General features: G+C 35.4%; 1 protein-coding gene across 1 annotated transcript; it reads left to right on the plus strand.

Annotated features, from left to right (window-relative positions):
- Positions 1-9,489: 9,489 nt before the first annotated feature.
- Positions 9,490-13,447, plus strand: LOC116169083 (alpha-(1,6)-fucosyltransferase-like). The gene is made up of 5 exons (XM_031485111.1): positions 9,490-10,725; positions 11,920-12,182; positions 12,229-12,486; positions 12,537-12,702; positions 13,439-13,447. The coding sequence occupies exons 2-5, from the start codon at positions 11,941-11,943 to the stop codon at positions 13,445-13,447; spliced, it is 675 nt and encodes a 224-aa protein (XP_031340971.1). The 5' UTR covers positions 9,490-10,725; positions 11,920-11,940.
- Positions 13,448-17,323: the final 3,876 nt, after the last annotated feature.

The raw sequence follows: 17,323 nt of genomic DNA on the forward strand, positions 1-17,323 counted from the left end.
GTGTTTTGTAGAAAAAATTTTTTTACGCCATTCAACCGTAGTAGTTTTCAATTTTTTGCTTAATAAAGACGGCAAATTGGAAAAATAAAACCCGCATCTTTTTCAATAATCTGTGATGCCATGGAATTTTATAATACAAAAACTACGCCAATATCCGTCATGCCATGGAATGTCTGCTATAAAACAAATCAAATTCTATCAAAAAGTATTATATTTAGAACAGCGAATTCAACATAAAGAAAGACCAAATTACTAAAAACGGTTTCCTATTATAACAATTTACAATAAATGTTCGAATAAGTCACCATTAACCCCAAGACAGTAACCAAGTCGAACATAAAATCCATTTCGAACTGCTGCTAATTGATAACTGTTATGAATTTTACATTGAAATCCCTATGATGCGTTACGCAAGTCACCACCCTGTATAGGTCTTTAAGGGTTTCGAAAGTCCTTAAGAACTTACAATAATCTTGAATATACGAATCCTGAAAGGCTTTAAGACCCTCTTCGAACTAATAAAGTCTTTCTATGTATGTACACTGAAGAGCACAATTGCACCTGGTGATTGAATCAGCTGGGTGCCTAAAATTGTTAGGTCATCCCAGTTTGCCCCAGTGACCCATCTTTACCCAATATGATCCAGAAGATCCTTGCCGAGTTTTTTTTTTGTGGAAAATTTGGTTCCCTAGTGGATTTTCTATAATTTTCTTACTATTTCGGTTTATTCTGCGTTTGGCTAGTGAAAATAGCCATAACATTGCTGTACATCGAATCAGCAGTCCACACAATTCTCTGTATTATATTACACCATAGTACTGTCAACAGACTATTACAAATTTCAAACTGGGTCACTAGATCAAGCTATGCTTGACCAAGTTCAATTGTTCTAAAATCTAAAAGTCGTTAAGATCGTATTTCAAGACTCCAAGGTTTGTTAATAGGCTTTGTAAAACCATTAATTGGTTTTTAGAGTCTTCAGGTTGTGGCAGTTTTCTGCACTCAATGGAAGCTGGTAATTTTGTAAACTTTAACCGAGGACTTTTTTATAACACTATTAACGAATACTCTGACCGCTTTAGAAGCATTAAAGCTATCACTTGTAAAATAAACCCCTAAAGAGCAACTAAAAAAGCGGCAGAGCACCTCGGTGTGACCCCACGGGGTCATTGGATTTGACCCATTTTCAATAGACTTGTTACATATGGCATATAAGTCTACTGTGCAAAGTTTCAACCGAATAGGTTCAAGAGTTTGGCAGGGACAGAGAAGCGTGACCCCACAGGGTCATCGGATTTGACATTTTCAATAGGCTTATTACTTGTGGCATATACGTTAACTATGCAAAGTTTGAACCAAATCGGTCCAAGCGTTTGACAGTTATCGTGTTCACGGACGGCCAGACGGACACCATCGTCTCCCCTATAAAGCTTGCATCGGTTTGCTCTGCCGCTTAATAATGCTTTTGAAGCGTATATCATCGAACAGTGACCAGTTACAATTATTAAGAAGTAGGCTATGAGATGTAGGGGGTACGAGAACCTATTTCTGATCTCAATCGATACAGTTTTATTATTTAGTAATTCATATGCAAACTATCGTTATGTTACTCAGGAAAGAAAATGATTCTTGTTTTTCCTTTGATACCGGCTTTTTCTCCTGCTTTATGTAGTACTAACCTCGTTAGTATATTTTTTACATAATGCAGTTGTGATATAATAAATTTATTAAAATTCTTTGCACACATTTTTAATGATAATTTAATGTTTGTCCGTCGGACCGTAATGAATTCTGTCGTCCTCAACTGCTTCCTGAGAAATGTTGCGCTCTGCAGTAGGAGGTTTCAAAATTATTTCATTTCCTTGATGTTTTATGGCAGTGAACTTGAACTTTTCTTCACTTTCTTACGCATTCTTGAGTTTATTATTGTTTGCACACACTCAAGATTGCGATATGCGCGAAATTCATTAACCGTTTAAAATACAGCCTTCGTTAAAAAATGGAAGGCAATGGCAAAGTTACCGACCATTAATTTGCAAATTATAGAAGATGTGAGTGAAATGAGTATTAAAAAAGAAGTAATGCAACACGGAAAAGAAAGGTTTCGGCTGGTTTGCTGCCAAAAAATCTACAAATTGAGTACGTGAAGGCATCTTTAATTAGAAATTGGCGAATTAATGTTATTTTCTCGGACGACTGATTTACGTAATCACTCCTTATATCTCTTTGACGGTCCTTTTTGATAAATAATTACATAAACCAGGCCCTTTTCTTTGTGCCTTTTGTTATAAACAGAATGAAAGAAAGCGTTCATTACAAATTTGGTGATGCAGAACTAGAATTTGAAATCGGCAACAAAATATTCATGGCCTATAAATGATGCATGAGACAAATCAGCAATTAAACATTTTTGCGGCAGTCAGATCAATATGGATGCAGCAAAGTAATATTAATCAGTAACTTATATGCGTTCCACATTGTATCACTAATTGCACTACCTATAGAGAAATGTAACTAGCATGCAAAATAAACCAAAATGATTACTCTCAATTTAAGGACAAAACATGCAATTCAACAATTAATGTATAATTTCCTTGTCAGAAAAACAAACGTTTTGTTATGAAAAGTGTAAGTATAGAAAAGAGAAAGGTTTCGCCGCATTATAATCATAACATCGTGGACAAAGACGGAGCGAAAAAATTCTTCTCATCACCGTTGTTACTTTCTATAATGGAAGTGAAATCTCAGATCAAGTGTAAAACAACGGCGCTACTTGACCCAGGAAGGAACTTGAAAAAATGTGCAATTAAAAAAAAAATGTACTCACTGTTAAAATTTGATTAGCTCCGTGGACCTGTTGAGCGCCTCAGTAGGTACTGGTTTTAATTAATTTTTTAAGTATTTCAATCCATTATTTTTATTGTTAAATAAAATTAATCACTTGCAAAGTAACACAAGTTCTGGCAAACATAAATTAATAAAAATTTAAGAAGAGTCATAAATTGATCATTAAATGAGCGTACGCAGAAGTTGCCGAAGAACTGTGTTAGCGTTTCAATTTGTCGGAGTTACCGCTATTGAAAGTGAAGAGAAATGGAAATGAAATTACGCTCGTGCTGTTCACTACTATTTTACAGCGTGTTAAATAATGCTTTGTAGTATGCCACTAGCACAGTGTTATTATACAATGATAATAAAGCCAGTGCGCTTTCTTTTAAAATTGGCAGAAGAAATGGCACAGACCAAACGGACTGTTTACCTCATTTTGTGAAATGTTCCACTTTAATAATATACTAAACCTATTTTATCAAGGGCGCAAAGTTTATAACGGTTTTAAAAATGGCTCTCAACACCTATTCCAAATTTTTATAGTGGTACTCCTCCTCAAAGGGTTGAAAATACACCCTCAATCTGTTCTTAAATTGACCTGTGAACCTTAGTTAAACTACTAGAGTCGTAAAAGTAATTACTAACAATGTTTAGAATTAGAAGCGCACTACAATAGCATCAAGGCTTGTGGGGTAATTCTGTGGATTCTGTTTAAATATCAATTCGTGTTCATGTTGATAGATCTAGCCGCAGAATATATGAACGTATGATTATATAATGAAAAGATGGCAGATTACATACTTTTATGACATTTGAGAGTAAATTATGTCGAAACTTGTTGCATTTAAACTCTTGCAGTTGTGATTTAAAGCATAGTAAAGGATATTTAAAAACACGATTAAGTTAATTTATTAATAATAATAATTACTTAAAGCGGAATCGTAATGCAGCAGAATTGAATAAAGTTCTATTTTGCATTTTTCTAATTTTTTACAAGAAAACTAGTAAAAACGAGCGTTTAAATTAGGTATGTTATTATTTTAACACTTTTAAAGGGGAATGTGAGTACTCCAGTTCTACACTTGAAAGCATGCAAACTTTTTTTTATGTCGGCACTTTCAGATTTTTTAACAGAGAATTTTTTCGTGTATTGGAAACAAAAAAAGGGATAATTGGTGTCAATCGTCGATTGTTCTAACAGTTCATTTAAAATAATTTAGTTCATTGTTATTGTCTTATTGTAATGCCAGTAAAGCGTGACGTGTACCATTAGTTTTCTTGTAAAATAAGTATTTAGAAAATTACAAAATTAAGTAGTATTTAAGTGGTGGGAAAATAAAGGTACCTTGACTGTAAGAATCGTCTTAAATTCAATCCTTTTGTTCCTATAACTTTCTATGAATTTTAGAGGCAAGAGCAAGTCTACTATAACTATGCTATATTTTTTGGTGGTTTGTTCACTGTAAATTTAATATAATCAAAGTACCGTAATATTTATCACTTCTGCGTTTCCTTCAAAATTATGGTGAACGAATACAGCTGTGTGTGGTGATACTTAGGCAGAGGGCCTATTCGTTACACGTATTTTTCCTCAAAGAGGAACACCCGAACTCCAGGAATAGCGAAAGGGGTTGTTTTTGATTATTTAGATTGAAATAATGCCGACAATAAAGGCATGCCTTCGGTTGGTTAAAGTAGTTAGAGCGCGTTCGGCTGAGGTCAAGTCATGTACTCGGCCTATCTATTACTTACGGTAAACGTCCCCAAAAAAATGTTGTTATGAAGGAAACATAATTAGAAATACGGTATGAGTGGTATTTTGTACCTCAGCACAATGCAAACGTTACACATAATTTTTAAAAAGGTATATACAGTAGTCAACTTGACTAGTCTCCCTACTTTTCGACCCTGTTTCAAACCTTTGCACACTAAATGTTGACGACACACCGCGACTAAATATTCACAGTGTAAGCGGTAAATCCTAAACGAATATATTTATTTTTAATCAAAACGTATGCGAGACGTATGTAAAATCCGGGAAACTAAACAATTTGGCGTTTTACGTGAAGTCGGTGTAGTGGATCTGGTTTTTCGATGTTGGCGCCAGAGATCCCCAGCCGCTATCTTGATCTAGATCCGATCAGTGTGTCAACAAGACGTGTGCAGGCCTTTATAAATATCGCTGGTTTTGGCGTTCTTTCTGAAAGACACCATGCCTTTTGTGAAGAAAAGTGCTCAGCAGACGAAGGAAAAGATTGTCCTAGCTCAGCTATATACTAGACCTAGTGGAAAAGTCATCAGATTTAAACGCGTGCTGCATAGCGTGCCGCCGCGTCAGAGCAGACGCCGCTTCGGCGGTAAATATCTTCCTTATTTCATCATGAACACGTACTTTTCCGTGCATATTTAGATTTGTCACAAAATTTCGCTTCTAATGAGACCCATCGCATTTAAGTCTTGATACAAAACCGTTCGCTAGCTCAAAAAAACCGAGTGTGTCCATAAGAGCCCATGTTAAAATACCCTGTTTTTACTGTCAAATATCTCAGAAACGGCACATAGGAACACTTTTTTCTTTTGACCATTAGAAAGTGCGTCTCTCAGAGAATAAGTGACCAAATTTTCACCAACTTCTTGTTACTTTTACCTAGGCGCTCTAACTACTTTAAGAATGCGGGGACGTGGCGCAATTTTCGGTTAAAGTGGCAAGCTGGACACCCTGTATTTAACGTAACTTATTCAAAATTTCATCAGAATATCTGGTGGAATTTTGTTACAAATAGGCACCTAATTGATGAATTTTATTTATAGTTTTACTTTTGCCCTCATGTTAAATAATTTAGTAGGTCTTAATGGTTTTTTGTAATTTAAGACGTAAAAGTTAACACTTGTAAACAATTCTTACGTCTGTGAGAGAATTATTTGGCAGATACGGGGGCTTTATCAAATAAAAATTAATTGATTCCGATAAACGATCGTGAATATGCAACGTTGTAGATTAGGAGGTGTGACGTTGATAAGTTCTCGCATTTCAACTCTAGTCAGGGAGGTAGTACAAAGGGGCCCGAATTTGAGGCCTTGGTACATACCGTAATCCAGGGACTTATTATGAAAAATACGTCCATCAGAATTTTTCCATATGCAATGAAGTTATAGAATGGATCAACTAAAGTCAAAAGATCGAATATGTTACTTTTTGTAGTTGCAATAGGTACTCCCCGAGTTTTTCGGTGCTTCGATTGTAAGGTGTTTCCCATCCAAAACCCCGATGCAATTTGGAAACTGCGATCGTGTCCAAAATCCATCAGCAATAACGTTCCATTCCTCTTCTGTTCGCATTGATATATGTGACTTCATTTAAACGGGTTCTATAGGCGTCATGAATTATTGCTGCCACAGTCGGTCTTCCTAATTTAATTTATAGCTGAACGAAATTGTTTTGAAAGATTCATCAGTGCAAAGGAACCTGAAACAAAAAATAGTCTCAATTATTTAGTATTACAAACTACGCGTGATATGTTACTAATTTTTCCTACACCACATACGAAATTGATTAATTTTACTCATAATTAATCTACTTATAATGTTTTTTACAGGCGAATAAGAAGTGGGAATCCATTCGCGATGAATTAAGAAAGATTTTCTCTGGACAAGCTGCTGAAACTTTTTGAAAATATAAATATGAAGACCTCTTGCAAGGGACCAAGTAGAAAAACATTCTGTTGATGCATTTATGGCTGGGATAGCACCTCCTCTGAAGTCTCTTAATACCATTCTTCTAAAGCCCGAAGACCCCATGTTTTTCCATATTACAAGTTGCTGGATTTTCAAGAAACGACTCTTACATTTCCTTGCAATCAATTTGGACCCTCACCAGCATCATCAGGGTCTGTTTACTCTGTTCCATCGCTGCTAATTCTTGCGTTACCTAATCTTATCAAATTCAATAACACGCCATCAACCTTTCTTTTGGTGTAATTGCCACTCCCCAAAATTTATACGTTCTCTTTAATTTGTCCTCCAGCTTAGTCAGTCGCTGATGGAAGGTAAATTGTGTCAGTCAATCGCTATTGTTGGCAATTCGCTGTTGCTGAAGCTGGCGAAGCCAACTGATAAACTATCAACCGCATTCGTAGTACGACCATCATGCGACCGAAAATGTGCGATTTTGGGCGACACACTGCCGTTCTAAGGAACATACTCGTTGCGAGATCGGTGCGGTGACGTGTGCCCAGACATATTAATTGAATGTTACGTGTGATTCCTCCAAAGCGCCAGGCTTGCCCCGAAGTGTGGAATATGTAACCGCTGAAACGGTATCTGCGACCATCTCGTCAAGGAATAAAGAGAGTAGAATCGACAAATAGCCAGCAGTAATAAAAATCTCCAGATTTCTTGTGATAGCTCCTCAGGGACAAATGATCTACAAATATAAAATTGTCATTAAATAATCATGAGATTGTAAAAGAGGCATAACTCTCAATTCATTTATAAACCCCCAGGGTATATACAAACGTATTTACATTTATTACATACATGCATAGTTATGATAAGAACAGTAAAATTTTAAATACAATACATGACAAGTATACACGAACAATTGTGATTGTAGTTACTGTTGACAAATGCTTCATTTTTTATTTAATAAATAATTGGAATATGTATAGTCTCAATAGATGATTAGCAAACATGTTCTCATCTAAACTGCATTTGAAAAGTATACATTGAACGTACATTATTTGTTTTGCATTTTATAGACGTTTACACAACCAAATTTCCGCTTTGGGTCGTTATGTAAAATTCGTAGTAGTACGGCCACAACATAAACTAAATTCAAATAATATAACAGTTATTAATAAAAATTATTAATCACATTCTTGCGCACATCTCTTCACTTTTCACTTTCGCTTGAATTGTCGAGACTACCTAAATCATAACTTCGTTCTTAAAATTTAATTTCGATTTCACTGGAAAGTTGTTAGTCTATGCCATGCCACTTTAATATTCAGATACAGTCGTGAAAGTATCAAACGAAGCAATTATAGGATGTGCCGTGCCTCACCATTTCTTTAGGACTATTATTACCTACTTTAATTTAGATGTTTAATTTGATGCCATTGTAGGTGTTCGTGATTAGCACAATAGCGGATATGGCAAATATCAGAAATGTCAACCCCAGCTAGCAATGCGGCTGTTCCATTCAAAGGTGTTTTTCGTGTTAACAGCAGCAGAATGAATATCTGAAATACACAGAATGTTGTAATTTTGTAGTTTGTATGTAGTTCAGCGTTCCTGAAACGGTGGAGTTGTTCGGTAAGTGGGGTGAAGTAATCACATAATTTTTAGAATCAAGTTTTGAACTACAAAGTACCTATTTTGCTTCTACTAAACTTTACAGAAAGACCTCTGATGATGATTTGTAACAATACCTCTTAAATTTACTAATTTCAAAAAAATTCTATTGAAGATACCAAGGATCACGCAGCAAGCAAAATTCTGATTCAATTAAAAATTGGTTTAAGCAAACTCAACGGAATTATTGTTTTTTAAATATTCTTTTTGCATTACTGGTACGACCTCGAAATCGTTACCCAGCTTTGTTGTCGAGGGGTTGTATAGCGGTTTCTGGGTCTCCGCATTTAATCTTTTGTTAAACTACAATGCGGATCTCAATGATGGATCATAGAACAGGGAAGAAGGCTTACATTAAACCGAAATAGAATGTCCTATGGTATGGTTATGCTATCACGCTATTCATAGGTTGGACCCCAGGTATATAGTCAACCCACCTTACAGTGTGGCGGTGATGTTACGGTACTGATAATTCTAAATACACAAACTGTTTTACATACTCCATAATAAATAAAAACTAATTCTGAAGTCATAAACAATCTAAACAAAACGTGGTATTATATCGCTGTAATTTAAAGTAAACGTTCAACGAATTTCTTAATATTTGAATATGTAAAGAAAAGTGAAAAATAGAGCTTACTCAGTAACTAAGTGTCAATTTATGTAATTTAAAGTCTAGCAAGAATCTTCCGTTAGGTTTCTATAAGATGTGGAAAATTCGGAGTTTTTTCCAATTATGGAGTTTCCTGGTAATTGTAGTAAACAACTAACCAAGAAACAGCATCTTATCACCAATTAGAGAAAGTGCATTGATTTCGTGGTTGAAAAGCAATAATATATTGTGTAAACAACGTCAGGTAGACGTTTTTTTAGGTTGGAACAATACCGAAAATAAGAACGGGCCATTGTGTATGTGTGAATATTTTAATTTAGTTGAAATCTAGAGAATTTTATTACAAATAATCACGGAATTGATCTATTTGTCGATTTTAGCTTTCCTTAATTGCTTAATTTTTTGTTTAAATTAAATTCTTCGTGTGAATTTATTTATTTAAATTATAAGATATAAAAATTGTGCGTTAGAATGTAAGAAACATCTGGTCGTTTTGCGATATAAAAGTCATCGGACCTAATTTAATAAATGCACGCGTTCTTTCTCGTCGCTAGAAGAGATAACAAAAAGACAGGTGCACGATCCTTTGACGGCGTAAGTGGGGACGCGCGTCCCGTTCTGTTTTGTTGATGATATGGGTAAAGAGCGTGTGTTTCTCTGTGCGTTAATGTTGCCAAACAATTACTATTTGTTTAAAAACGCAGTTTCGCAGTGCAGAAGTTGATGCGGTTTGTCCGTTTACGAAAGAAGTTACGTTGTCGTTGGAAAAGCAGTTCGTAGTGCATAACTAGACATTGTTAGAAGGTTATTTTGTTTAATAAAAGTCAAAGTGTCAAAGATAAACACGTGTTATCGTAAGCAGATGTTAATTATTTTGAAGACGCAGTATTTGGTTAAGTGGGGACTTTTGGTCAAGCCTCTTTGGTGATGGACGTTTCAAACGTAGCCGTTTGTTTTGGTATATACTACCGTGTTTGAGCGTATTTGAAAAGGCAGTCTGTCTTGTTTAATTGTAAAGTTGCGTTGAAGAAAGCTAAAGATTGTTTTCGCCGTGCTAAAATTGGTTATACAGCGTTTGTCACTGAAGAGAAGCCTTTTTTAAGGCTTTCAAGTGTTCCGGTGATTCATAGAGTCCAAATTACGACCCTGATAAGAGTTAAGTGCACTCCGCTTCGCGTCGTGCCACTACTCGTTGCGCGTGCTTTAAAGACTTGCTTATACACTTGTATCTTAATATACTATTAAAGGTTCTGTTAGTACCTGCACTAGTTGGACAAATGCGCTTGTGGGTGGTTTAAGTGACAGTTTGCCATTATACATGGCAATATGTAACAGTTTATAGTGATCATCACTTGATGTTCCGTTATCAATTTTAAAATCGCTTAAAAATAAAATGTAGTATACAATTGAGGGTTCGTAAAAAAATGGGGTTGGAGTGAATTATGTATCTTAGTATCTCTGTCCACTCCGAAACTCATTTGACAAACATGAGGTCGCAAAAACTGCAGTGTAGCTTTTACTGATCCTGGAGAAGATTTTTTCCCGATCTTATTTCTACCACCTGCCATTTGGTCAATTGTTGGCGCGCTGTATATTCGATTTATATTTTCTTTACATTTGTACCCTACCAAGAGGTATTAACATTAAATGGAAGCATTGATTAACGTAGTACATAAACATTAATGACTCCCTCATCTTAGTATCTAGAAACAGCTGGATTATTTATCCAAGATTACATTGTGTAGTTAGTGATTGTAATAAAGGTAGGCTTTATCAGCAGAGTATATGTGACTGTTAAATATCGTTGTACAGCTAATTTTATTCGCACGCTGCCTCTAGGAAAATGTGTACATCTGAATGTTTATTTAATGTGCATCGACGAGTAAACACAATTAACCGCTTCAGTTGCTTGCTTTACTGTTGACTCTTTGGTAAGTATACATACAATTTAATATTAGGTATCATAAATTATGTTTGACGAGTCAATGAAATTGATGACAACAGAAATATTGTCCAAAGGGTACAAGTGTGCAGTGTAACTTCCAATCAGGAGGGGAGGGGGGCGTTTCTGTTAGTTTATCGAGTTGTTCGTATTTTTTAATTTTTTTTTAATTCTCAAGGCTCTCCATATTATTCAGACTCCGATTATTTAAATCATTCACACTCTTCGAATAATTTAGATTATCTATTTGACTTTTTTGATATTTCCAAAGGTCTATAATGACTCATGTCATCACTTACAGATTGACATTAAATTAAAGTTATCTATAAAAATTGAAATGTTGTATTAAGAGATGATTTCGGGTAAAATTTAATACAATCCTCGTCAGTAAAATGTCATTACCTGACCCGGAAATTAATTCAATATTTCATCGTCATTTTTCTAATTTTTATGTAAATAACTATTATGATAATTCTGAGGAATACGACTCCACAGCATTTTCCAAGTCATCATTCGGTAAAAAGCGACATCCTCTTAAGCGTTTTTGTTTTGTTTTGAAAAGACGTCATAGGGACGGGGGAGAGATCGGGAAAGATACGGTGCCTTAAAACCGCGATAGTTGATTGGACAATTTATGCTTTATGCACGCTACAGCCGTTGTGCAGAAGCAGACGTTCAAGTTCTTAATTGTGTCTTTGTGGACATCCTCCATCCCTTTGGCTACTCAATTATGAGAATTACCAAAAATTTGTAACCATAGCTCCCCCCTCCCCTTCCCGATATAAATTTGTGTAACGCCTTTTTAGGTGGTAGAGAGCCTTTATAAACCAATTGTGTGCACTCTTGTTTTATGGGAGAGTGGATTCAAAGGTTTTCCACGCTTTGGATCATTATGAATACATTCCTTCTCCCATTGTATTTTTATCTAATGCACCTTTTTGTAGCTACGTTGCTTATTGAGCATTTAAAAATGGTACAATAATCTTAATAGTACTGTAAAAAGTTAGCTGGGAGAATGATCCCACCAGTCTATCTAAACAGATACGTAGCAATACAGAATGGGAAAATAATCTTACGTACACAGCACGTTCCATTCACATTAAAACTAAAAATAGTAAACAATTTCACACTACCGTGTTTGGTACCGATTTATTTATATATTGGCATTATTTTCTATTTTCAGCCATTTTAGTGTTAGTGTACAATGGTGGCTCGAATATTTCTTGAAGGACAACGCTTATCAAATTCCTTTGTACAGTGGAAACGTCGCTGGGTGCTTTTTTCGTTATTTAGCGTTTTTGTAGTATTATGCCTCCTTTTGGAAAACACACAGGAACCTGCTACTGCCATATACATCGACCGTTTAAGTAGCGCACAGTCCCTTTTAGTGGAATTGCAGAGGCGCAACCGGCAACTTCTGAAGATATTGAGAGATTTTGAAAAGATGTGAGTGGCGCGCCATAAATTACAGTAATCATCATTTAGGTTGCAGTGACATTACTATCGATAAAGAAGGGACGCTACACGACCTAGAAGAACGTCTAGAGATACTTTCCTCGTCAAATGGAAGTAAAGTTCCCTTAAAGAGACCCTCCACAGAGTACCAACATTTGCAAAGACATATAAAAAATAATATTAACGAGTTTTGGTATTTCGTAAAGGCACAACTCCAAAAAATGAAATCGGAAGCTGCGGAATCACTAAAACCGACTTTGGATGACATCTTAGCGATGGCACTAGATCATACGCAGTAGGAGCGAACGCTTTATACTAAAATGTTACTCACTATCAAATTTGAAGGGCTCTGTTAAGCGATATTGATGAAGTGATACAGAAGGATGGTTACAAGGACTGGAGACGAGCCGAAAGCGACGATTTATCTGGATTAGTGTGGCGACGATTCAATTATTTACAAAATCCCCGGAATTGCAAAACAGCAAATAAATTAATTTGCCATGTTGAACAGGTAAGTTTCCTTTTATTCTCTTCTACAACCTTCTCAAACCTAAATATCCATTCACCTGTACTTGGATTCCACACGTATATGCGGTTAGAGAACGTATTTACAGATGTAGATCCGTTTAGTTTCCGATTTGGTACTATTACTTAAAGTAGTTTTTTTAAGGCGTTATCGTCCGTGACACATAAATTTTCGGACTGGTAAATCCTCTTTACAAAATTCCATGGGTTGATACAAATCATGTTCCATATGCTAGTAATCATTATGTTTAGATACAAAATGTCTTTGTTTAAACATTTCGGCACTAAAAGCATCCTCCAACTTAAATATTTCTTCCCTCTATATCGTTGCCTTGTCTTCTTCTCTTTCTTCTTCATTTTACCCCCTCTCTCTGTCGACTTGCTCTTCTTGTGCGATTATTCCGCCCCCCCTTTTTTTTCAAATCATCCAGTTCTCTTCCTTTTGGTCTTCGTCTAATATTTCTTTTTTTGCTTTGTTCCGATTGTTTTACTTGCTTTCGCCACATATCCTCTCTTCTTCACTCCATTAGTTATTTCCTCTTCTGGATACGTTAGTTTCTTCTGGGGTATTGATAAGATTATTTCAATTTTTCTGATCCTTTCGAGTTTTCCCATTTTTCGGATTTGTTTTCTTTCAATTCTTTAAAGTGTTTTGTTTTTACTGTTCAGAACCTTCCTTGTATTTCTTTTTTAAAATCACACTTGGTGTTCTTCACTTTTAGTCCTTCTAATTTCTCAATCTTTTCAATTCTTTAGGTTCCTAGTTACTTCCGATTCATCACTTCTCCCATTTTTTCCGTTTCTCCAGATTTTTCATCACAATGTCTATTATTCTTTCGGTTCTTTAAATTATTTCAGTTTTTAGATTTCTTAAATTCTGTACTACTACAAAACTCATCGGATATTTACGGTTATTCGGTTCTCCGTTCGTCTTTAGTCTTTACTTTCTACTATTCATTTTGCCATTTTTTCCCATTCTTTTGAATTATATACATACGATTCTTCAAGTTTTCAATATTCTTATAGTTCTTCGGGTTGCTTCTTTTCTTCAAATTGGTTTGATTTTTCAGCTTTTACGAGCTATTTGCGTGAACTATCGATTCCTCTTCTTTTTCTCATTTTTACATTTCTTCGGGTTTTTCAATTATTATCTTTGCTTCCGATGCTTTGGATACTTTTGAATCTTCAAACTCATTAGATCCTACATATACTTAGTCACGTTCGGTCGGATTTTTCCTCGAATTCTTTCGATTTTTAGCGTATTTTGCAAATTTATTTGTAATAAGAAAAATATAGGACCTACTGTTTTGTGGAGCGCTTTTAGCGAAATCCGCCAAAATGGCACATTTATATGACCGTGGAGGCGTCAGAAGTGGGTACCGACAAAGGAGATAAGGTAGCCCCCGACAAGGTTTGATTGATGGTTTGAAAAGCACTAAGGTCCCTTTGGTCTTATTAGTTGAAAGCTTGCGAGTCTTTCGGATACTTCGTATATCGCGGATCATGCCGCCTGCTCGGTTTTTAGCGCATTTTTTAAGAATTCAAAAAGTGCTGTTTGCATTATATCCGTCCGTTCGTCTTTTAGGAGAATTGTCCAAGAGTACTGGAAGTTTTTGCAATAGGTAGCATACAGTGAATTTTTTTTACATGCGAACATAGGAGTTTGCATGCAATGTAATTTCCCTATGTTCGATTTTTAAAAAAACACATCAATCTATTTAGTAGTTCAAATGAGTAGTAGATACAATTGACAGCTGTCACATTTTTGAAAATACCGCCGTCCAATTTAATTACGAAATCGGTTAGGTTATTGCTTAGAATGCCAAGGAGGACACTTCCAACATTTATTGTAGTTGTTTTCGGTATTTATTTTCTTATTTTCTTCATTTATGTATTGAATAAATCAAATTAGTAGAATACTAGGTGCACATGACCTACAAATAATTGAAGGTTGGTTCACAATGAATTGCGATGTCAGCGCGTGCCATGTGAAGTCAAGTTATCGTAAGTTTAAGAAAAATTTATCCTAAAGTTGCTATGGCCTCACACGGCTTATTTAAAAAAATCTTACCTAGTGCTCTTCATCATAAAGACTATCAGTTGCTGTTCATAGTCACACAAGTTGTACGATTTGGGAATGTGAACCGCGCACACCTCATAGATTGATGTGTTTTTTTTAAAATCGAACATAGGAAATTACATTGCATGCAAACTCCTATGTTCGTATTTTAAAAAAATTCACTGTATACCTTAAATGTGTGCCAGACAGTTGTTGTCTTAAGGAGGGGCCGCTCTATAAAGTGAAACAAATCATTGTGCATTTCAATGATATGTCTTTCTTATTAAAAATGTAACGCAGAAAACGATATAAAATGAACTTCAGAACAGAATACAATATTGTTTCCATGAAAACGACGCCAGAACCTAAGCTTGATATTTTGGACGTCTAAATTAAATACCTACAGAATTTTCAGAAGTTTTATAATGATTTCTATGGCTTCTGCGATACAATAAAGTTTTGTATTATACACGACGATAAGGGGAAGTTAATCTCAAGCCATTTTACGATTATTATTATGTACAGACAATAAATGGGACACAAAGTAATGTAAATGGAAATCCCCTTCGTTTTAATCAAGAAAATCATTGCGCATAGAATGAGAAATCAATCAATATCCGTGCGATTATCACAATTTATACTGTATTGATTTATTCGTCCCTTGCGTTCTTATGCACATGCAATTCAGATTCTAGATGCAACAAAAGCTAATCAGACAGGCACGTATGCACAAGAAACAATGTTGTTGCATCGCGTTCCTGTCTTAATACGGAGCAAGTGAACAACAGCATCTGATTAGCTCTCACAGAAATGTCGAACTAGATTGAATTTTTACTTTGATGTGAAGTGGTGCGATCCCATTAAATGGACAAGCAACAACAACAAAAAGAACGGACAGACACTATTGAATTAAAATGCCTCAGTGAAGAATGATTACTCGTATTACAATTTGAACCCAATGTTGCACAACGATCCCTTGAATGTTTTTAACACATTTTTTGCGAGCAGCTAATATAAAATGGTTGCCACTCAGTTTCAATAAGTATTCAAAATTCCTCTTTATAAGAGGTCGGAGAAAACCTACCTTTAAAATGTCTACTTATTTTATAATAAATTTATATAAACGGATGAAAATGTTGATAATATGGCCCTTAATTATTCTAAGGCTCAAAGAGATTCTCAACGCTAATTTAGATTAGAATGCCGTGTAAATTTGTTTTTCGCAAATAGAAACTGTCCTTGTTATTACATTTTTGTGCAATGTACAGGGTTATTCTAAATGATGGACCCAATTTAATAAATTCGTATTTATTTAAATATAAATGCAAAATGAACAATCTACATACCAATGGAAAGAGGAAGTTTCAAAGTTTTTTTTACATATGCAGAAACGGCCGCTAGAGTTCTCGCGCCAGCCAGCCGCCTTTGTGTTGTCAGTTGTGAGTGAGATGGCTACCGTGCAGCACAAGGTTTTCTGCGTTCTTGAGTTTGCTAAAAGTGAGTCGCAAGTTACAGTGCAGCGGGCATTTCGTCTGAAATAAATATGTAAAAAAAACTTTGAAACTTCCTCTTTCCATTGGTATGTAGATTGTTCATTTTGCATTTATACTTAAATAAATACGAATTTATTAAATTGGGTCCATCATTTAGAATAACCCTGTATAAATGCGTGCACACACACGCCACTTTAATAAATACGGAATTCAACGTTCCGCTCGGGACCTCATTTTCGAAGAAGATGTAATTATTGACACCGGCAGCACGTCAAGATTTAATCTTGTAATACCGAGCGTTGGAGTTTAGTCACAAAGTAAAACAAATAAGTGTAAAATCAGTCAAAATTATTTACATCAGTACACAAAAAGGGAAAACCGTTCCAGGTCCAGAGTCTATCAACTCCCCCTGAGCAAACAGCCTGTAACATTATTTTCTTACCGATTAAAAATTCCGCTTAAGTAAGGTTTGACTTGTGCTCTTATTCAATATTCTTACGCCATGTAGTCCAGTTTTTGTTGTAGTCGAGTTCTTTATTTTGCCGTTAGAGGCCCTTCTAGTGGTTTCTTTTACTTACTTCTTAGTCTTGTTGCTAGAGTGCAGGCGTTGTACCTTCTTGAATGTACTGTCATCCCTTCTTAAAGTTTTTCTCGCCTATGAGTGTTGCACTTCTTCTTCTTCGGTGAAGGTTCGGCAGTTGGAATTGATTAGATGTAAATGTCTTTTGGTACCTTTCTGACTTGTGTCATACCGTAAGGGATTATTGTTTTGGAGTGCTTTCTATTTCTCTTTGATGTCTGCTGTGGCTCCATTGACTTTTTTATGGATATGATTTACATTTCATTAATACGTGGTATGTTACATTACGCAGCATTGTTTCTTCATTACTCTTTTACCTTCACTTATCGCTCAAATTTTTTAGTTTATTTTAAGTTTATTTATTACCTTTTACGTCTACCTGCCAGGGTTTTACTTACCATCTACGCAGTACGTGGATGATACTGCAATTTTTACTTGGACCCGCCATTTTGGTGGGATTGATGTTAACGAAAGT

This window comes from Photinus pyralis, unplaced genomic scaffold (assembly GCF_008802855.1).
Source record: "Photinus pyralis isolate 1611_PpyrPB1 unplaced genomic scaffold, Ppyr1.3 Ppyr1.4_LG4, whole genome shotgun sequence".
Lineage (NCBI taxonomy): Eukaryota > Metazoa > Arthropoda > Insecta > Coleoptera > Lampyridae > Photinus > Photinus pyralis.

What these genes read in the sequence shown, in the direction of transcription:
- LOC116169083 (XM_031485111.1), top strand. Translation starts at nt 11,941, where the DNA reads ATGGTGGCTCGAATATTTCTTGAAGGACAACGCTTATCAAATTCCTTT. An exon ending in TTGAGAGATTTTGAAAAGAT is followed by an intron (nt 12,183 to 12,228) that starts GTGAGTGGCGCG and finishes TTTAGGTTGCAG; the next exon opens with TGACATTACTATCGATAAAG. An exon ending in ATGGCACTAGATCATACGCA is followed by an intron (nt 12,487 to 12,536) that starts GTAGGAGCGAAC and finishes TCAAATTTGAAG; the next exon opens with GGCTCTGTTAAGCGATATTG.